General features: G+C 38.1%; 1 protein-coding gene across 3 annotated transcripts in view; it reads left to right on the forward strand.

The window, feature by feature from the left end:
* XLG3 (extra-large GTP-binding protein 3) overlaps positions 1-22,650 on the forward strand; it is a 206,562-nt gene that overhangs the window by 44,134 nt on the left and 139,778 nt on the right. For all 3 annotated transcript variants that reach the window (XM_089459158.1, XM_089459159.1, XM_089459160.1), the window contains 2 exons: positions 12,455-12,559; positions 12,710-12,895. In XM_089459158.1, coding sequence (XP_089315284.1) covers positions 12,455-12,559; positions 12,710-12,895 — 291 coding nt within the window. The remainder of the gene's footprint in view (positions 1-12,454; positions 12,560-12,709; positions 12,896-22,650) is intronic.

Raw genomic sequence — 22,650 nt, forward strand, 5'->3', positions numbered from 1 at the left:
TTTATGTTCATTTTCCAGTGTTAAATTAGGGCTGACGTCCATTGTTTTAGTGCTGTGATATGCCTTTTTAACGATAGAAAATTGCTATAATTTATTCTCTTGTTTTCTCATAATTTTAGCCCTCATTATACACTTCATTATCATATTTTCCGCGGCCAAATTTGCTGCTGCCATAAAATGTTATATTGGTGCAAATTCTAATTTCACAAACTAGTTTATGATAGCGAAGTGTAATTTCTTGAATGTGTGTTTGCGAACCCATCTTGATCCTGTATTGGTTGATCTAAGCCTCTAGAAGAGCCATAGGAACATTTGAACTCAAATATGGAAATTACTCTTAAATCCACTCTAAATTTTAATTGCTTAACCTTATTCTTTGGTGGTAAATTATTGTAGAACCTTTAGGGCTCTCTTAGCTTAACTTGATTGAGTTATTTAATCCCTAAGATCTACAAGGGAAGCCTCATTTGTGTTGGATTATATCCATCACTAAAACAAGGGGAGTAGTTGCTAAGGTGACAGTGGTGACACTCCCATTGTCGCACATTGTCTAGATCACCTAGTGAGGCTTCACATATTGCCTTTAGGTGCTAGATTTTCATGTAACAGGGCACTTTAGCCATACATACATAATGTGTCATAAAAGACGGGTTTTACTATCCAATATAGAAACTGGAAGGACTGCAGTAAACTAAGAGAAATTCTTGATGGCTTGAAGGAAGACTCCTCCATCTCTGTGTTCTCTTAATATATGTTTAAGGGAGACAAAGGAGAACTCTCCGTTTCACGGATGGACCAATTCCAGAAAAGGCTGTAGGAAAATGTTATGCAAAGTAGTTCTTCCAGAGACCCACCTAATGTGCAGTTTTGAATCCCGATGAACTTGAAGAGAAGTGATACCTTGTTACAAGGCAAGCCTGAGAGAACGGTACTTTGCCCAGTTATTGGATTGCCTTCCTAACCCCAATTTGATTGTAATGTGAATCTGCAAGATAAAGTACATCGCCAGCTCCACAGGCAACTGGGTTGTTCATGCTGGTACCGTTGAGAAAACCACAGGGAGTGTCCTTGTTTGTTAATAAGAGCCTGGGCTGCCTCAAAGAAACAGGTTTACATCTTTATAAATAAATCTGATTTGTAATAAATCTCACTGGGGGAAAGGTTTTTTGTTGTTGAAGATGTTTCTGTTTTTAACAATCCAAATGCCCCATGATGCTACCATAGGAAGTGCTTGATTTTCCGCAGAGTACATCTTCCATCCAATTTTTAGGACTATCAAGTAGAGAGGTTCCATCCCTTTTATCTTTACCATCTGAGGGAGAAAGCAAATCCTTCCATACTCTTTTAGTAGAAGGACAGTTCAGGAGAACATGCTGAATAATTTTTTCAGTGTACTTCCAAAGATAACAGTAGCTGGGCCCTTTCCTCAATCTTCTTTGCAATGAATATTTTCGACTTGTGTGGTGCAATGATCTTCCAAACGTGGTTTCCACCACTAGTTTACTTGCTGATTCTCCTCCAGATAGCTTGCTGATTCTCCTCCAGATAGCAATGATCTCACTAACTTACTTTGTAAACAGTAAAACTAACATCTAGATGAAGATCTATGTTTGAAATCAATGGATTTGTATCATTAATGAGAATTTGTGTAAGAAATATCTAATTTTTAATATATATATATATATATATATATATATATATATATATATCTAATAAAATAATATATAATGGATCCTATGTGTCCTGTTCCGGGGGGTCAACGTGTCCGAATCCGACTCTCGAATCCCCGTATCCTACAAATCCCGAATCCCCGTGTCAGTTGACTTAGCTTGCGATACATCCTAATTTACCTCTGTATACCACACCCACAGGGTTTCTTGACCAACACAATGAATTATCATCCTTAGATATTCTAATACAATTCTTGTGCAGCTTCTGAATGAAATATTTCTATTCCTCAGCGAAAGCTGGGTCCAAAAGCAAGAGTCTCGTCCTTCAAAACTTGATGCTGGAGAGAAGTAGATTCAAAGTTTGCTGTATCAGCAAGGGAGAAAATGTCTTGTTGCCTTAGGGCATGGATTAGATCTTCTGATATCTATGTTGTCCTTCACAACCCAGCCAATGATCCATATCTAGTCTCACACTCCTGCCATTTCCTATTCTCCATCATAACCAATTTATGATGATTGGGAATGCCAGGGTGAGGACATTTCAGATGATAGAAGAGTTGTGGATTTTTTTGGCTGTCTTTTCCATTCATCGAGGGGTTACTATAGACTTGGCATGCATGACCTGCTTCCAGAGTCCATTAACTGAATGTAATTTACACAGGCTCTTGGCTGCAAGAGCTGTACAAAAATGCTTCAAACCCTCATCATTCTCATCCTTTAGTTTTTCCAGCATCTCCCATTTGACAAGAGGGCTAGTATTTTTGTATTTATTACCTTTGCATAAATAATAGAAACATTTCTTTCTCATCTTGTCAAGGATGCTTACAGGCTAAGTCACTTGGTTCAAATTCAAATTCGAGTTCGACAACCTTGAAGTTCCATGACCTTGAAGTTCGACAGGATTTGAGAGTGAAAATTTCGGTAATAATTCAACAGGTTACAAAATTTGAAAATATATATGATAAAACAAAAATAATAAAAACGAAAATACATGTAAATTATAATTTAAAATTAATTTAAAACAATTTCATGAAATTAATTGCTTGCCCATTTGATTCTTTCTCGTTGGCAATAGTGTCTTTATCCCCAGTTCATGTTGTGACCATTTAAATCCATTTGCGTCTTCTTATTATTGAAAAGGGTAACTTGGTTCGGTCTTCATAATGACATGTGTAATTATGATTTTATGTAATTGATGCAAAGAAGAAAAAAAATAAAATTATTTTGTAATGCAAGTCATGGGTTTCATGCTCAAGGAATTTTATTTTTAGAAGAAGCTCCCATTGAGAGCTATTAGGTTTGGTCATCAAGTCATAAAGTCTATTGAGTCAATGTCAAGTATTGAAGACCCATTTGGGTATGTTACACATTGTAAAAGAGAATTTATTTGTGTCATAAACCCTCCAAGACCTTGTCACAAACACTCCTTGAAGTCGGCCTAAGGATGATTCTAGAAAAGGCATATCGGCGTAGGCACTAGTTCAAGTCGGCTTATTCTTGATGGACAAACTACTATATATAGGGCAGCTCAGCCTCACCTAGAAGCATATTCGGTCAAGCATCTGAATCAAGGAAAGAAGTGCGAGAATCACATAAGAAGAGTCTCTCTCCAAGCAAAGAAGGAAGAACTAGAAGCCGAGTTAGTTTGGGTCTATTTTTGGGCTAATATCTGTCACACGTGCGAAGAGGAGTGGTATCATCTGCTGCAGGAAAAGTCAAGATTGTGACAGTCATCTTAGGAGGCCGAATTAAGGAAGAAGACAAGTCAAGAATGCAAGCCGAGTTGAAGTAGAAGAAGTCTCCATCCAAAGCGAAGGGAACAAGGGTATGAAATTGGTGGTAATACTTCCCACGTGCTGCATCTAGGGGCTCCGAGGAAGATGAAAGTTGTAGACCTGATCCTAGAGGCCGAAATTTGAAGGATAGCCGAAACTCAAAGAAAGGAAAGCAGGTTGACTAAGTGCTAATTTAGGCAAGAAGAAGCAGTGAAGAAGTGTCTTGTGACTTGGTCTTGGAGAGGTTGTTGTGGCAAGGGTCTATGTCTTGGAATTCGTCGATTGAAGTCTCTGTAAGAAGAATAATTATTTTGGGTTTTCCTCTCAAGTTGGAGAGGTTTTGGCCCCGGCTGATCGCCTACATTTTGTGTCTCTTGTCTCTTTATTGTTTATGCATTGGTAGCGGTTTGATGACGAAGAACACTATACTAATCTAAGTAAAGAGAAGATCCTAATCTAAAGAAGTAAAAAGCATTCACAAGCAGTTATCATGAGAAGAGAAATCACCTAATTGTTATGCCCTAGATTTCTAAACACTTATTTTATTAAAAGAACATCTTTTTGTCATATTATTTTTGGTGTTTTTTATGGCATACCTTTGCATGAAATTTCCAAAGTAATAGGACACCTCCAAACTTGGCCCGTAACCTGTATCCTGTGTCTCAGACACTAATATGTGAGCACGTGTCTGACACATGCCCTCACCATGCCCCTCGTAAAAGAGGCCTGCACCCAATACAAATACATTTTCCCTTTCATTTGAGCTCATTTCACTCAACAGGTTGGACACAAATATGTGAGCACGTGTCCTATTCACAAGACACCTACCAAACACCTGCCCTCACCATGTCCCTCGTAAAGGAAACCTGCACACAATACAAACACGTTTTCCCTTTCATTTGAGCTCATTTCACTCAACAGTTTGGAGGTGTCAGACGTTTTGGAGTGCAGTTGAAGATTATTGTGTAGTGCTAGAAGGGATTCCAAGTGCTGTGCAAGGGGATCTGTCCACAATCTTCAAGTTTTTTCCTACAACAGTCCATTGTCTTCCTCATTTCACCGAAATCATGGCTCAATCATCAAGAGAAGCGGGAAAGGTGAAAGCAAAGGGAGGAATTCCCTCACTGATGTTGTCCCCCCTCCATTTTCTTCAGGTCTGCTAGTGCTCCATTAGCCTAGGAGTGGGGCTGCAAAGTAGTTTCAAATGCTGAAAAGAACATTGTTTTAGCAAGACAACAGGCTAAAATGTAAAAGTGGTATAATTGAATTTGTATCATGATAATGTAAATTCTAAATGTTTTTAGTTTCTAAATTCTAAAAAAAGTTGAATCTGTCTATATTTCATTTTTGTATGTGTAATTTACTAATTTGTTATATTTTTTAATATATATAACAAATTTGTGTGTATGTATGTAATGTGTCCTGTTTCCGGGGTCACTGTATCTCATGCCATCATGTTATGTGAGTTAGCATGAAACCTAAAGGCTAAAAGCTTAAAACTCTTATAAAAAAAGCTTTATTTGTAAAAGTGTGATTATGTTTATTGGAGTCCTAAGTTTTCTCTAAAGTTATTTGCTTCCCTTACAATGATAACAATTCAATAAATAAGTTGTTAAGGTGTTTATGTAGGTTTTACTTTTTGCATCTACCACATTAAAAACTGTATAATGAGGAAAAGGGAAACTTATTAAATGTTTATGTGCTGGTGCAAATCACGATCTAACAAGCCTCGATTCGTGTGATATAACCCTCAATCCATGCTTGGAGATGAATCTAGACTGAGCAAGGATGGAGGTGTTGGGCATTGGCATAGATGTCAAGCAGAGTAAGAAAGCTAGCATTGGGCTCTGGAGTCTGTGTGTGCCGGAGAGAAACCTGGAATGAAAAACTCTCTTGAGCCTCCAAGAAGCGAGAACCATATGGAATGGGTGTCTAGGGTTTTTTTACGTTTCATTTTTTGTTTACTCTATTGGGATTGAATTTCAACGAACTCATGTAGTTACTACCGAATTTATTTCGCTTCAATTTTGGGTTACCAATCCAGTTCGGTTTCAATTTGAAATTTGATAAATTGGGGCCAAATTTGTTCAAAATGCCTTCAAATTTGGTGAATTTCGAATATCAAGCGAAAAAATCAGTGTTACTTGGGAGCGGGAGTGAAAGCAGGGAGCGGGAGCGAAAACTCGAGCGGGAGCGACATTTTCAAAAGCTCCTGGTTTGGGAGCGAATCCCGGAGCGATATATATATATATATATATATATATATATATATATATATATATTTTTTTTTTTTTTAATATTTTTAATATTTTGATACATATATGTCAACAAAAACATTTAGAATGATGAATTAGATATAAAAAACATAAAAAACCATGGATTGATCATTGAAGCATCAACCATATAACATCAATCATCTAGACGTTATAATATTCATCAACCACGTCCACAAGTTAGTAACATACAACATATTGAGTCTTGTGAGCCATGATTCATCAATCTTAAAGTTTCAACTTCAAGCTTTCAAAATTGAAAATTCAATATATAACATTTATCATCATTGATCACCAAAGTTGTACTTGTAAGCTAAGTTTAACCATTACAAGAAATAATATCTAACATGAAATGAAATGTTATAAAATGAACTATGAAATGAAATGAAACAACTTTCACGAAGCATCATATTCATAATTCAGAATCATTACCAATGAGTTATAATTGCCAACTTCAAACTTCAAACTTAAATTGTCATAGTCATATATTGTTTACAGAAAATATCACTATGATATGAAAGAGTTAAGACTCAACAGTTATGAAAACTAATAGAAACTAGAAAAGACAAGTAAACTATAAATCTATTATCTACTACTACATGTGGCACTTGCCACGAGAACTGTCTAATGTATGCGCAGGTCGTGGTGGTCTTCTAGGAGTATCCCGCACAGACCGATGACCAGAACCCGAAGGCACATGCCCTCCACGTGAGGGTGTAGATGGAGGCGGCAACAGCGAAGGAACAAGACTCAGAACTCGAGCACTGCTACTGGACGGTGGAGGTGGCATGGTTGTTGCTTCGTCTTCCTCTCTTATAAGTTCCGCTTCCTCTGGATGGTTGTCCAAAATTTTATATGTTGGATCCTCATAAGCCCGATCACAGTAATGACTCAATAACCTCAAGTTGTAGTGCACATAAACCAAGCTTTCTGCCCGGTTTTCATTGGGTCTGTTTCTTTTCACATTATGTATGATGTTGTAGGTGCTCCAACACCTCTCTACAGAAGAAGTATTTACAACCTGTGAGAGAACTTTTTTTGCCAATTTTGGCAAAATTCCATGGCCGCCATATGATTCCCACCATGTGAGAGCATCAAATTTGTCTCTATCTTCCATTGCTTGAAAGGTACCAAACAAACCAGTGCAACTGAAGTATTTGCCTATTTCAAGACGCACACTAGCACATTCCTCCCTGTCAGGTATCAACTTTTCTAATGCTTGCAAATATCCTGTAGATACCTCTTCATCTATATGGGGTTTGGCCCTAGCCCCACCCCCTGGTGCAGGTTGGCCCAACCAAGATGTAGAGTAGTATTTTGGTGTAAGGATATACGCCAAGCAATGTAGTGGAACATTAAGTTTATCCTACCATATACACACACAATCGTGAATCACTGGTTTATCTGTATCTGCAAACCGAATCATGTGATAAATGGGCTTGGTGAAATCCAATACTTGCCTAACACGTGCCCAAAACATACCATCAAGAGTTGCTTCCTACACCTGTTCAAAACCTTGCCTGTCAGTTGTATTTGTAGCCCTTTCCTTTAGTCCCTGCGAGTGTGGATTTGATACCATGCTAGCCAATGACTCTCTTACCTTCAAAAGGCGCCTGAAGGTGAGGTAATAGCTACCAAATCTAGTCCTCGCAATCTTCAACAACTCCAATCTTGAGTGATTGCGGAAAAGGCCATGGGTATTGCTATGATTTGTAATAAATTTTATCATTTGTTTGCCTTTCTTGTACAAATCACCAATCCATTTGTATTGTTTGTTTTTGTTCTTAATAATATCATGCATCAAAAGGTTCATTGTGTGAACCAAACATCCAGAACAAGATATGTTGGGGCATTTATCCTCAATAATTGCTCCTGCTACCTTACAATTAGGAGCATTATCAGTGATGACTTGGATGACATTGTATGGCCCAATACGGTCAGTGGTATCAAGTAATGGTTTTGCAATGTTGATGCCCGTTTTGTAATTGTCTGAGTAATCACATGCTGAAAGAAAGATGGCACCACTAACAGACATAGCAAGAGCATTTATCAATGGCTTGCCTTTTACATTTGTCCATCCATCAGATGCAATGGACACCCCATGGTCAGTCCAAGAACTTGTCATTCTATTCAAAGAATGTGATATTTTTGCTTTTTCATGATCAAGTCCAACGGTTCTTGCCTTGTCATACCCAGGGCTCTTGTATCCTTTAGGGGCATCATTTATGGCAGAAACCATTTCGTGCCAATAAGGTGAGCGAAAAACATTGAATGGTATCCCACATGCATAGAGAAACCTGTAAACTTTTGAATCCACATCATTCCTACACTCTTCATCAAGGAAATCTGATATGCTTCTATGCCTTAAACCTGGTGATCCTGTGCCTCCATATCCATTGCCTTGGGAGGATGCCGAAGGAGTTCTTTGTGCATGTGATTGTGAGCTTGGTTCAAAGAAACCCTTTGATTTTTTAGATTTGTATTGGGCTTCTTCCTCTTCCCTTATGTATTTGGCTCTATCTGTTGTTGACACACATGTACAAGTTTTGATTCCTATTTGTTTATCTCCATCCCATGGCATTTTCCTGCAGAGGTGTTTTCTGGCACGGGTGTATGAACCTGTGTAATTATTGTTGCAATGGGGGCAATGAAATTTAGTGATTCCACCTCCTTTCCCTGCTTAGGCGTGTTAACATATTTCCACAATGGGGTTTGGTCTTGTTTAGTTTTTTGAGCTGACTCATGTTCACTCTCCTCTAGCTCCTCCTCACCGGGGTTTTCATCAAATCCACTATGTCCCCCTTTTTCATTTTCAATTTCAACTCTCCTTTTTCTACTCTCCAACACCATAATAACCAAAAAAGGAACCAAGAAGAAGAAAATGCTAAGAAATATAACCATGATGTTTGAAATTTGAAGTTTTGAATCTGCAAAATTTTAAAAAATGGAATGGGAAATAGAGAAAAATTTATTTATTTATTTAGGAATAAACATTAAAAAAAATTGCTAGACACTCTATTCAATATTGTAGAGCCTACCTCTTTGGCGTCCAATCTCCCCTTGCAAGCTCTTCAATCTCCCCTTGCTCCTTGCTTTCTCTTGCTCTCTCACTCTCTTGCTCCTTGCTCCTTGCTCTCTCCTTGCTCCACACTCTCTCCTTGCTTTCTCTTGCTCTCTCTCTCACCCTCTCTCAATCTCACTCTCATTCTCACTCATTACAATGATGAAATGAAATGAGGGAGGGTCTATTTAACCCTCCCTCCCTCACAAAATTTCCACAATTTTTTTTTACCGCCGAACTTTTTTTGTTTTTGTTTTTGTTTTTATTATTTTATTTATTTTATTTTATTTTTGTTGTTCTTTCTTCCGCGCGTCTCCGCTCCCGTCGCTCGCTCTCGTCGCTTCGAGAGCGACGCTCCCTGCTTCGTTCTGGAAATAGGCAAGGGGCTCAAATTTTTTTACGGGAGTGTTCTCCCGACCCGCTCCTCAGTCGCTCCTACCCAGAGCGCGGATTTGGAGCGGGATCGAGGGTGGGGCGAGCGCTCCCCCGCAACACTGTAAAAAATTGTTGCAGTGACTTAGCTTACATGTACATAAGCCAAGGAAGACCAAAACACTGGTGTAGTCTCTAGTACAAATAGAAATCCATCCTGCATACCAACCTGGTACCTTTTTTCTCAATGCTTTTATATAGCCATATCCAATCAGTGACAACACAAGCATTAAGTTTCAAGCCAAACTCAAGATACTTCATACATGCATTAAGGTTTGCTAATTGAAAAGGTAAGATAACCATTGGATCCCTTTCTAAATTCTGTGAGATACCATAAAAAACAATGGAGGATTTAGATAATATATGTCCATTCCTGTGGCTGCACTACATGGGTCCCAAGCTGACTTAAATTCTTCTGCTGCCTTTTTTAAACCATTGCTAAGAATTGAAACATCACCAGCAAATAAAGCATGGGAGACTGAAATGTCCCTTCCTGTTGTAATCCCCTTAATGTTGCCTGTAGAGCAGACCATACTGTGCCCAGAAGCCTACTGAGCCCTTCAGCAACCAAAAGAAGTTATGGGACCTGGTGGAACTTTTAAGGTAAATCCATCAAGGGACTTTTCTGAAATCTACAGTGAGAAGTTGATATCCTACACATTATATCTGTTGAGCTTCCTTATAGTTTGCCTGGCAAGTCAAGATTAGCTTACAATAGGAGGAATTGGTCAGATCAATAATGAAAGGTCACGAGAACTGAAAAAGCTGCAAATCGTCGTCATCTTTTCTTTACTACTGCTTCTTCATTAACATCCATGAATAAGTCTAAGCCAAAGAGCAAGAGCCCTTGGACGTAAGTTGGACGAAACATGGAAGCATGTACAAGTTTCCGAAATGGGAACACCTGGAAATGTGATTCCCCCAAAATGGGTATGTGGGGGAGATGCAGTATATATATATATATATATTGCTTTTAAATAACACATTATATTACAAGAAAATAAGCAAAAAAATAAAAATGATACAAAAATGACATTTTAGAAGGAAACCCATGTCTATATTTGCTCCTACAGATGTTTACTTGATGCGAAAACTCATTGCTTGGTGGTCTTTACTAATACCTATCCCATTCCCTCATACATGGTTAAATACAGTGGAAAACCTACTGTCCTGCCAACCACAAAATTGTGGAAATTTTAAAATCTGGTGAATTATGAAAGGGATATGAAAATCTACTTACTCCATATGAAGTCAATGATATTGGAACCATTGTCACACGATTCGTCAAACTCAAGGTTGAAGTTCGAAATTCGACAAACCCCAAAAAAGTTCAAAAGTTCGTTTGGATTCGGCTGTAAAGGTTCGTTGAGGTTACATGATTCGGCTATAAAGGTTCGTTGAGGTTATATGTCACCGGCTGCTTCTGCGTGGTGCTGTGAAGTTGAATCGGATTCTTCTACGTTTCACTGGGTTCCATTCGGAATTTACGGGTTAAATCCTCTCAAGCTGCCTCCCGCCGACTAGGCTATTGCAAACCTCTGCACCGGGGCACTGTTTGATTTACTGCATCGAGTGATTAGCATCTGCACCGTGTCGTTGTTTCAGTTGTTGGATCGAATAATTAGCGTCTCCATTGTTACGACTCAGGTTGCAGCTATATTCACCATAGTCATTCTGTCATGACACCCAAGTTATCATTCAAACAATGGTCCACAGTTACCAGGTATCGGATGATTGGTTTATAATTATCTATTTTTTCATCTTATAAATTATTCATTGTTTGCTAATATATTTTATATCACAAACCATGGTACACGGTAGTTTATAGTTTTCTAATTTTATTTATTTCATCAACTTTATTATTAATATCCTTTGTCTCACATATATTACAATATTAGTAAATAAGTTCATACTAAATATTAATAAAATTTATTTTTTATATAATGATAAATTAATATAAGAATTATATATATATACACTTGAACCTAATGACGAACCTTATTCGAATCTTATCCAGAAATTCGAATTCGAATTGAACTCTCATCGTTGTCGAACCCAAACTCGAACCCGAACCATGTGACATTGATTGGAACCAGTCTCAAACATCCTGAAACAGCTAATGGTAATGCTAAAAATTTAAGTAAAAGGATAGAAAAGGAAGATAAAGGAGAATTCAATATTATTATTAATTACCAAGGTGACAAACTCCTCAGAGCTCAATCCCCTATCTCTGTTTTGTCTTAATGTGTCGTTGGCATTGGACCGAGCGATATTTCTCATTCAGTCCTGTGCGCTTCATGGGCACTTGGGTGGGCCGGGAAACTTCCAGAAAAGTACCTGCAACATTAGTGGAAATGGCCAAAAATGCCCTCAGAATTTAACTGGCCATATTTTATGGTGTTTCCAGAATTGGAAATGGCATACGGTATTGCTGGTGGCATTTCCAAGGTATTTTGTACCTGTTTCAGTGTTTCTGGTACTGAAATGTGGTCACAATAGGTGTTTCCTACAACTTGGTCTTGGACTTATTATAATTATCAGAAGACATATGGAAAGTAATATGAGAAATGCTTGAAATAGAAAGAAGCAAAGGTTCAAACTCTTGTGGCTTATCCACAAGAAGAAGAGACAATGACAGAGCAAGGAATATGCCAGAATCTTAGTAATCTTGCTACTAAGAATTCTCAAATACTCCTTGTGTCATTCATAGTTCAATCCACAGAAAAGTAAGACTTAATCTGGCAGAACTTATAGATAATTATAGATCAATCCAGAGAGAAGTAAGACTTAATCAGGCATAACTACTAGATGGACTACCTGTTTTATTGCATCATAGACAATGCAATCTTGGGTATGTTGATGTTTAGTTTGTCAGTGGCTTATAACGGGCATCCCAGAGGTGTAGTTGTGGTTACTTCAAGCTAAATCTGCAGGATGCTAGAGTCACATACTTATCTCATACCGACAAGTAGTGTTAGATAAGTCTTAGATATTACTCAGTAATTAGCTATTTGTTTATTTTATTGTTGCATGTATGCTGTATTATATGTAAAGGTTGTTTACAATAAGTGCAGTCATGACACTTTTTAAACAGTGCTAATGAATGTTCTTCTACATGAAACACATCTTTATCTTTCTGTTTTGGAAGGCTTCTTTCTTGTAAATTTTTTGAGCAAAGCATGCTTTTCTCTAACAATTTGTATGCCTTTTATTTCAATTGAATTAATGTTTTGCCTCGTGTAGTTGGCAGGGGTGCAGTGCCCACGTGACACTCATTTCTGGGTGTATGCAAATGGATCATATGAAGAAGAAGGTCAGAATAATATAAAAGGAAACATATGGGGCAAGGTAAATCTTGCTTTTGAATTTTTTTAGGGCTAATGGTTATTTTCCTCTTCACTACTTCTTACCTTTCCTAGGTTCTTAAATGGGTAATTAGAGAATATATTGTCATTGATGTTAGTTTGAAGCAGCTGGGTTTGTGTCTTTGCTAGGCAGGCATTTACAAGGTTGATATGCTCTTTACTATCATTACCTACCCCTCGGAGGAACTATCATGGCTCGAGAGAAAATACAGATAATCATTCCAGCAGATCTGTCCCAGAATACTTGGAGCAGAAAAAGATTCAAAAGCTCTTGTTACTTGGATATGAAGGCTCTGGCACTAGTACAATTTTCAAGCAGGTAAATGCCAAACAATTGAGGAATATGTCTACTACAGTGCATGATTTTATGTATTTGTATTGAGTTTATAGGACTAGGGATAATTATCATACCTTTAACTGAATTCATATGGCAAAATTAAGGATGATGACACTAGAACACAGTGGGTTTATCTCTGCATTATATACTTGTGCCCTTTTGTGTTCTTCCAACCTGGATTGGGATGCCCTAAGAGCAATGTTAAAATTTATGGATTGACAGTGATATAGCTGCAGCCACCAGAAGCAGAATTTGTTGGATTTAGTGATTATACTTAGGCGTTTTGTAGATTAGTTAAACAGAACTGAACTTACCCTTGGCTGATTGGTATGCACATTTTTTATGTGGGAGCTGTTACCTGCCAAAAGTGGGTGACCCCTAGGAGAAGCTTTTCTCCTATTCATATCTTCCAGCCGGCAGCCCCTGACAGCCACTTTGTAGCTGATGCAACATGCCGTTCATATCTCCGCTATTTGCATCAGTCATATGTTTCCTCGCCCATTTGTTAAGAGTACATGTTGGAAGGTGGGATTTTGATCAAAATGTACTTTATTCATTATGCGATCGGGTGCCTATGCTTGTTTGTATTTGGTCATTTTGGCATGGATTATGGGATGACTTGGAAGAAGGAAGGCTCTGGGCCTTTGTCTTGTTCCCTCACCTTAAATGGGGGGTTAATTTTCTATCCTAGTCCAGTGGGACCTCCCCTAATGGCCCATGGCTTTAGGAAGGGGCACTACTTGGGAAGCCATGATTGAGATAGTGTAGCCCCATCTATCCTTATTCCATACTTACCACTTTCCATCTTACATTAGGAACCTCTATTACCTCCCTTCTTTGGGTCAATTGACCATTGGTTCATTGGGATTTTGTATACGCACATCCTCATACCTTAGGTAGGGCTTGGAAATGCACCTTGGGAGGTTGAAGCAAGTAAAAGAAAAAGTAAGAGCCTCTGATGGCCACGAGAAAAACAAAAGAAAAATCGAAATGCAAAAGATCGCTGAGACTTACAAATTAGCACGTGAGCAAAACCCAAGCATGAGCTCTACCAATGGTGCCTGTTATCATTCAAACTAGCAGGGGACCTAAAGGGGACTCCTAAAGGGAAAATGCTAGGCCAAGGGAAACAAATGGAGACTTAGCCCACTGTCATCTCAACGAAGTCTCCCTTCTATTTACGAACTTTCGCCGATGGGAGGAGACCTGGTATATTATGGAGTCGCCGATGAAGGATAAAAAAATGAATAATCTCTTTGTGGAAGACTTAATAATCACTTTGCGGAAGGGCTTGAAGGATGGAGCTTGCTTGCTTCCTAAGTAAGGTACAATGTCCTCTAGGGAAAGGAAGGGAGGATTTTGTAACGAATAAAATATATATAAATAATGCAAAATAATATAAATGATAATAAGCTTAAATAATTATTAGTTAAGTAGTAATTAGGTTGAAGAGGCATGTCTAATTGAGACATGACTCTTCATGAAGAGACACTTGCTTGGTATATAAGCAAGCCTCTCGTTCTCATTTGTAAATAATTCATTCTTATTCATTTTATTTAATATAATATTTATATCCTAAATGGATATCTTGATATTCCAAGTCTTTTGGAGTAATTAATCTGTAGAAGGAACCTTGTTCACTTCATTGGTATCAGAGCAGTTCAATCCTCTAGGTTGCTTAATGGTGCATAGAGCTCGTTCTCCGATACAGGTCCTTGGCTATCGAAATTCGTCAACTTTGTTGCCGTACAATTGAAGCATTTTGCTCAGAATTTGGGAGTTCTCATTTTCTCTGTTTTTTTAGGTCTTTGGCCATTTGCTTAAAAAAAAATAATATTTAAACATAAAAATAAAAATAAAAATAATAAAGAATAACGAAGAAGGGTATATAAAAAAAGAGGAAAGGAAATAATATATTCTGAACAAACAAAAAAGAGGGAAAATATATATATATATATATATATATATATATATATAAGGTTTTACATTATTGATAAAAAGTGCATAATAAAGATAAGCACGAATCTTTTCAAGTATATTTAAATTTTTTTACGTGAAAGGTAAATATTACTTTTTACAAGAGGTTTTAAAAACAACCCATGGTAATAGCCCATGGTATTTTAAAAGTTAAAGAAAAAAACAGGGATACAAAAGCTCTTACGTGAAAGGTAAATATTACTTTTTACAGGAGGTTTTAAAAACAACCCATGGTAATAGCCCATGGTATTTTAAAAGTTAAAGAAAAAACAGGGATACAAAAGCTCTTACGTGAAAGATAAATATTACTTTTTACTTAAAAAGTATTGTGAACATCGTGATCATGTCATATGAAAAGACGTGACCTTTATATTTATTAAGTGTGGTGACATCATAAAAGTTTATATTAAGTGTGACTGTGACCTTTATATTTATTAAGTGTGGTGACATCATAAAAGTTTATATTAAGTGTGACTTTTATATTAAGTGGGGTGACATTAAAAGTTATCAAGGGAGTAATTAAGTATATAAAAAAAAGGACCAATTTATTATTTAAAAAAAGAAGTGAAACTATTATTATTATAAGATAATAAAGTTATTTTGAAAAGGGGTCTTAATATAAAGAAATACATACATATATAGAGGGAAACAATATAAAGGAGTATTTTTTTAATAAAAGGGTATTCAAGTTTTAACAATCCACATTAAAGGAGAATATTTGAAAAATATATATAGAAGAAATAAGTGATATTTTATAATAAAAATAGCTCTAGTTGACATATTGTTTACGTAAAAACATCAAGGCAAAAATGGAGACTAGTAATGAAAGGTTTCCTGAAACCCATAGTACATGTGTTTGCACACTATTTCAAATCAAAGGATCGCTCGCAGGAAGAGACATCATAATCTCTATCTGTCCCGCTGAAAGAAGTAATTATGTTAGTCCTAAATGTGCTAACCAATTGGTGATTCCTGAATCAAATATAGTTGAAACAAATATTTTTGGCAAACAATACGATATAAGCAATTTACACCTAAATATTGGAGATTATATTTTTACCTCAAAATTCATCGTGAAAACCTTACTTTTTTACGATAGTGACATTGATAGTGACATTGTTTTGGGGTTACCTTGGATGGGAACTCTAGGTTCCTTTATTCTAAATACAAAGAAGAAGTTTTTAACATTTTCTTACCAGAAGAAGAAAATAACGCTCCAAGATTTTACACTAAAACCAAATTTAGTAACACCAGAAGATATCTTAGATATTTCAAAAGTAATTTCTCAAGAAGGTAAAAAGGTATTACAAAATATGCAAAAATAAATTGACAAAATCAATGTTGACAAAAATGAAGAAGTTTCTCGATTTAAAAACCATAGCGAAAAATTACTGTCGCAAATTAAGAAACTTAAGAAGGATAAGAAGTCATTAGAAAACAAGGTACAACAATTTATCGAGAAATAAGTATCAAATGTAGGAATTCAGGTTGATGACAAAACAACAAATACCGATCCAGTGAATATGATGACTCAAGAAGAGAAGTTAGTTGAAGAAACGACACACGTAGATGTTGCAGTTCAGACAATGAACATCCCAAGTGAATGTTCCATAATCATCTCAACAACATCTTTTCCAGAAGAAAATATAAAAATTGGCAAATGCCCAATAAGGAGAAATCAAACTAAAAAAGTTCCATATCGACATCCGAATCATGAGAACAAACGAATCAACCATGCTACGTATCGGTACCATGCAGACCATAAACGACAAACTGATGTTCCATATAATAGTGATGTAACCTCAATCCAGTCTTATGCTAACAAGTCGTTACAAAATTCCAGTGATCAAAATACTATACAGAAGATTAATCTCGGATGGTCTGATCCCTTCTCAGTGCGACAATTTTGTTTGTCACTAAGAAGATCATATCAACTTGTATCAATGAGGATGACTATTCCAAGAGAGAAAGACGTTCGAAGCCGAAAAAGAGATCAAGCCTTTTTTCATCGACAAGCTTTGAGGACAAAGCTCTTTGAGGAAGGAGGCAATGTAACGAATAAAATATATATAAATAATGTAAAATAATATAAATGATAATAAGCATAAATAATTATTAGTTAAGTAGTAATTAGGTTGAAGAGGCATGTCTAATTGAGACATGACTCTACATGAAGAGACACTTGCTTGGTATATAAGCAAGCCTCTCGTTCTCATTTGTAAGTCATTCATTTTTATTCATTTTATTTAATATAATATTTATATCCTAAATGGATATCTTGATATTCCAAGTCCTTTGGAGTAATTAATCTGTAGAAGGAACTTTGTTCGCTTCAGATTTGTAGGTTTGGTTTATGGGATATGAGTTGTGAAGGAGTTTCCTAATCCCTAAAATCCTTGCTGAAATTGATATCCTGGATGGTTCTTGAAGAATTTTCTTTTCAAAGGAACAGTACCACACGGGACCAAGTGGACCTAGCCTAGGGTAGGAGGAAAGAGTATGCCAATCAATGATGTTCTTACCCTAGACAAGGTGGGGAAAGGATCAAAGAAAGAATGTTCACTTGAAGGTGTTGAACTGATCCTATAAGGTACTAGCCTTGGGGATGCTAGGGCAAAGTTTGATCTTGGAGCTAGGGCTTGGCTTTTCTCCCAACTCTACCGTCAGAATGGCTTCAAAGTTAGAGGAGGCCTTGAGGAGACACCAACATAGGAGACGTTAGTAGAACGAACTTTTTGGAGGGATAACTTATCGGGAAATTGATGCCCTAGGTGATCCAAGTTGGCTAGACTTGGGAAAAGGTGAAAAAGATGTGATTTTAGGTGACGACCTCTTGGTAGATCAGTGCCTTAGTCTTGGGAAAATGGAGTCTATGATGAATATGAGGGGGGGTCTTTGGTTCTTGGTCAAGGAGGCCTCAAGACTACTTTGCTAGCCTTCTAGGTTAAATAGAAGCAATCTTTCAACTTTTACACTTCGATGTGCAAAGGAGATGGCATATCAAGGTCAATTCATCGATAGAATTACCCCTAGGAGATTTCGTTCACATTACATGGCCCATACATTGAGAGATGCTATAATAGAGACAAAATTGCACAATTTAAAGCAGTAAATGCATGCAACAATTAGCCCTAAAAATAGAAAAAATCCCAGTCCAATGTATATGACAGAGTAAAACAAGAATAACATTAAAAGCATGTACTTACATGTAATGGAATATATCCAACCATCCACAATTGACAAAAGAGAAGCTCCAAGATAAGATAGACCAATATCCACACATCAAAATTCATCCATAAAGCTCCAATTCATCCTCTCGAAAAAGTGCGAAATTCTCAAGAGAGAAAAGATCCAATCAAATGTGATGATGAGAAAATGAACTCACCTCACTTGTATTTATACACTAATGAGGAGTTCGAATTAGTCTCCTTGGCCTACATAAGCCCCAAAAATAAAATAATGTGCTAATATTCTAACTTTTGGTGACAAGCCCACCAAACTAGCTCACAAATGAAATAATATGCCTTTTAAGAGGTCAAGTGATAAATAATACATGTCGTGGAGCCCTTTAAGAGGCCTGATGAGGTCCATGGGTGCCATAATGAAGAGTAGTACCCTCAAACGAGATGGATAAGCGGTTGGCCCCTTGCTCTCCAAATAGTAAACCTGTGGTGTTCCCAATGGGTGTGGGGGCACAATAATATCCTCATGGGTCTCCAAATGAGTCGAAGATGCCTGTAGATCGTCTCCAAGGGCTCTGATGATGGTGTAGGGGATGTCACATCATTGTACAAGTCTTGGGTCAGCTGCCAAGTACATGATACATCTCTGTGGGGCCGGTTGGGCAAAGGTGAACTAGGTGCATCTTCTTCATCCAATGGGAGTATCTCGAGTATCTCTGACCATCCTTGGGGATGCATGGAGTGCTGTCTACTGTTGTGGAGGCCCATGGCTCTCAAGAGACACCCTACATGTGCCAATGTAGCCCTCTAGAGGATTAGGACCACGTATAGAGAGACCAAATCCAATATGGAGACCATCTGCAATCCTGCATAAGATCCAATGCGTCCCCTAGCCTTCCAGTACAACAAGTCATTATAGAAATAGAGTAAATGAGCTTACCAACCATGGACCACAGGTGGGGACTTCATAATGGCCTGCCCTTCCATAATGGGCTTCGGAATGTGCCAATGTCCTAACTCCAAATGGGGTTTAACTAAGTATCGTATTAGGTGGTTTCTACTTTTAAAGGGATAATATGTTCAAGGTACATCCTTCAAAAGGTGGTGGCATGTGACATATAGGTGAATGAAGTAGAGGATGAGAAGGGGCATCCTTGGGCCACATACTGGGGTACAAGGGTAGCTAATAAAAGGGAAGCCCACACTTGGGTTTATAATGTATAGGAGGGAGTAATCATGGTACATGAGGTGCCTCGACCTTGATTTTTCCACCTTTTTTTATATGCCTTTTGCCTTTTTATGATTTTCTTTGATTAACTACTCGGGGCTCAAGGGGTAAGAGCATGATGCATAAGATATAATAGTGAATACCCACTTTTAAGGTAGGGCGGTTCATTGCCCACCAGGGATCGGGACAATCATTGGTTCCTATATGATGAAGGAGGCTCATAGAACATGTAGGAACCATGGTGATGGCTATGATGATGGGGTAGAGCTCATGTATTGACTTTTGTCCACGTGCTAAATGTGTTTGTCCCAACCATCCTTTGCATTTTGTGGTACATTTTCTTGTTGAATGTGGCCAAATATGCTTTTGTTTTTCCTTTTAGTTGCATCAACCTCCAGGCATCATTCCAGGTTTGACCCAAGGTGTGGACAAGGGGAAGGGGCGAGCTAACCCTATGTGGACCCAAGTGGGAGAAATGATGAATGAGGTAATAATGCGTGGAAAGGGGGTAATATAAGCAAATAAGGAAGCGGGACCATGTAACCAAAATCGGGGTTTCCCATGAAATACCATCCCTAAAGCCAAACGGTCAGTGAAAGAGATCCCACAGGATTAGAATCCAAGGTTGATATCCAAAAGGGGTGTAGGGGACAAGAGCACAGAGCTAACCCATTTTTCTGCTGAATCCCCCTATTAATCCATGCACAAAAGTGTCCATGATAAGCAAACTACAATACTCAATTACCAAATGACAAGGCATACTTTTAGGTTCGGGAGGCCCACCTTCAAACATATAATCATTGTCAGTGTTGCGGGGGAGCGCTCCCCCCCCGCTCCCGCTCCCAATCTGCGCTCCGGGTGGGAGCGGCTCGGGAGCGCACTCCTGATAAAAAAATTTGCGCTCCTTGCCAATTTCGGGAGCGACATCGCTCCCGAAGCGAATATTTAATGCTCGGGAGCGATCGGGGAGCGATCACTCCCGAGCGTTAAATATTCACTCCGGGATTGAATCGACCTACGCCGGGAGCGATCCGGGCGGAAAAAAGGTCGCGGACGCGAAAAAAATCTAATTTAAAAAAAAATTGTTTTAAAAGCTCAATGGGGCAAACAAACATTTCATTATCAATTGAATGAGAGCAAGAGCAAGGAGAGCAAGAGAAAAGGAGCGAGGAGAAGCGAGGAGCAAGTGCCGAGGAGCGAGGAGCAAGCCTGCAAAGAGGTAAGTAACTTAGTAATTTAGTTAGTTTAGTTAGTTTAATTTAGTTAGGTAGTAATTTAGGTAGTTTAATTTAGTTTATTAACTATATTTAGTAAAAAAATCATGAATCTAAATTAAATTAATAGATTAAAATTATTAAAATCCATTAATCTAAATAAATTAAATTAATTTGTAGATTCAAAAACCTACAAATATCAAACATCATGGACCTGGCTATATTTCTTGGGATTTTCCTCTTCTTAGTCCCCTTTATGGTTATTATGGTGCTGGAGAGTAGGAAACGAAGGGGCCAAAATGAAGAGGGGGATGAAGAAGCTGGAGAAAGTGGATTTGATGAAAACCCCGGTGAGGAGGAGCTGGAGGAGGGTGAACATGACTCTCAAAAAACTAAACAACACCAAACCCCATTGTGGAAATATGTTAACAGGCCTGAAGGAGGGAAAGGGGGTGGAACCACTAAATTTCATTGCCCCCATTGCAACAATGATTACATAGGTTCATACACCTGTGCCAGAAAACACCTCTGCGTGAAAAGGCCATGGGATGGAGACAAACAAATAGGAATCAAAACTTGTCTAGTGGTGTCAGCAGTGGATAGAGCCAAATACATAAGGGAAGAGGAGGAAGCCCAATACAAATCAAAAAAATCAAGGGGTTTCTTTGAACCAAGCTCACAATCACAAGCACAAAGAACTCCTTCAGCATCCTCGTAAGGCAGTGGATATGGAGGCATAGGGTCATCAGGTTTAAGGCGTAGAACCATATCAGATTTCCTTGATGAGGGGTGTAGGAATGATGTGGATTCAAAGGTTTACAGGTTTCTCTATGCATGTGGGATACCATTCAATGTTTTTCGCTCACCTTATTGGCACGAAAGGATACAAGAGCCCTGGGTATGACAAGGCAAGAACCGTTGGACTTGATCATGAAAAATAAAAAATATCACATTCTTTGAATAGAATGACAAGTTCTTGGACTGACCATGGGGTGTCCATTGTATCTGATGGATGGACAAATGTAAAAGGCAAGCCATTGATAAGTGTTCTTGCCGTGTCTATTAGTGGTGCCATCTTTCTAACTGCACATGATTACTTAGACAAGTTCAGGGCCGACATCAACATTGCAGAAGCATTACTTGAAATAATTGACCGTATTGGGCGATACAATGTCGTCCAATTCATCAGTGGTAATGCTCCTAATTGTAAGGCAGCAGGAGCAATTAATGAGGATAAATACCCCAACATATTTTGGTCTGGATGTTTGGTTCACACATTGAACCTTCTGATGCATGATGTTGTCAAGAACAAAAATGCACAATACCAATGGATTGGTGATTTGTACAAGAAAGGCAAACAAATGATAAAATTTATTACAAATCATAGCAATACCCATGGCCTTTTCCGCAATCACTCGAGATTGGAGTTGTTGAAGATTGCGAAGACCAGATTTGGTAGCTATTACCTCACCTTCAGGTGCCTTTTGAAGGTAAGAGAGTCATTGGCTAGCAAGGTATCAAGTCCACATTGGCAGGTATTAAAGGAAAGGGCTACAAATGCAGCTGACATGCAAGGTTTTGAACTGGTGGAGGAGGCCGCTCTTGATGGTCAGTGTTGGACAAGTGTGAGGCAAGTATTGGATTTCACGAAGCCCATTTATCACATGATTCGGTTTGCAGATACAGACAAACCAATGATTGGCGAGGTGTATGAGCAAATGGATACCATGTTGGGGCAAATAAAAGGTATTGTTCATAACAGAGATCCGAACTTGTACAAACTGATTCATGATTGTGTGTGTGAATGGTGGAATAGACTTAATCTTCCACTACATTGCTTGGTGTATATCCTTACGCCAAAATACTACTCTACATCTTGGTTGGGCCAACCTGCACCAAGGGGTGGGATTAGGACCAAACCCCATTTAGATGCAGAGGTAACTAGTGGATATTTGCAAGCATTAGAAAAGTTGATACCTGATAGGGAGGAATGTGCCACTGTGCGCCTTGAAATAGGCAAATACTTCAGTGGCACTGGTTTGTTTGGTACCTTCCATGCAATGGAAGGCAGAGACAGATTTGATGCTCTCACATGGTGGGAAACATATGGCTGCCATGGAATTTTGCCAAAATTGG

This window comes from Pinus tabuliformis, chromosome 7 (genome assembly GCF_031772625.1).
Source record: "Pinus tabuliformis cultivar Carrire ecotype Pingquan chromosome 7, CPIR1, whole genome shotgun sequence".
Classification (NCBI taxonomy): Eukaryota; Viridiplantae; Streptophyta; class Pinopsida; order Pinales; family Pinaceae; genus Pinus; species Pinus tabuliformis.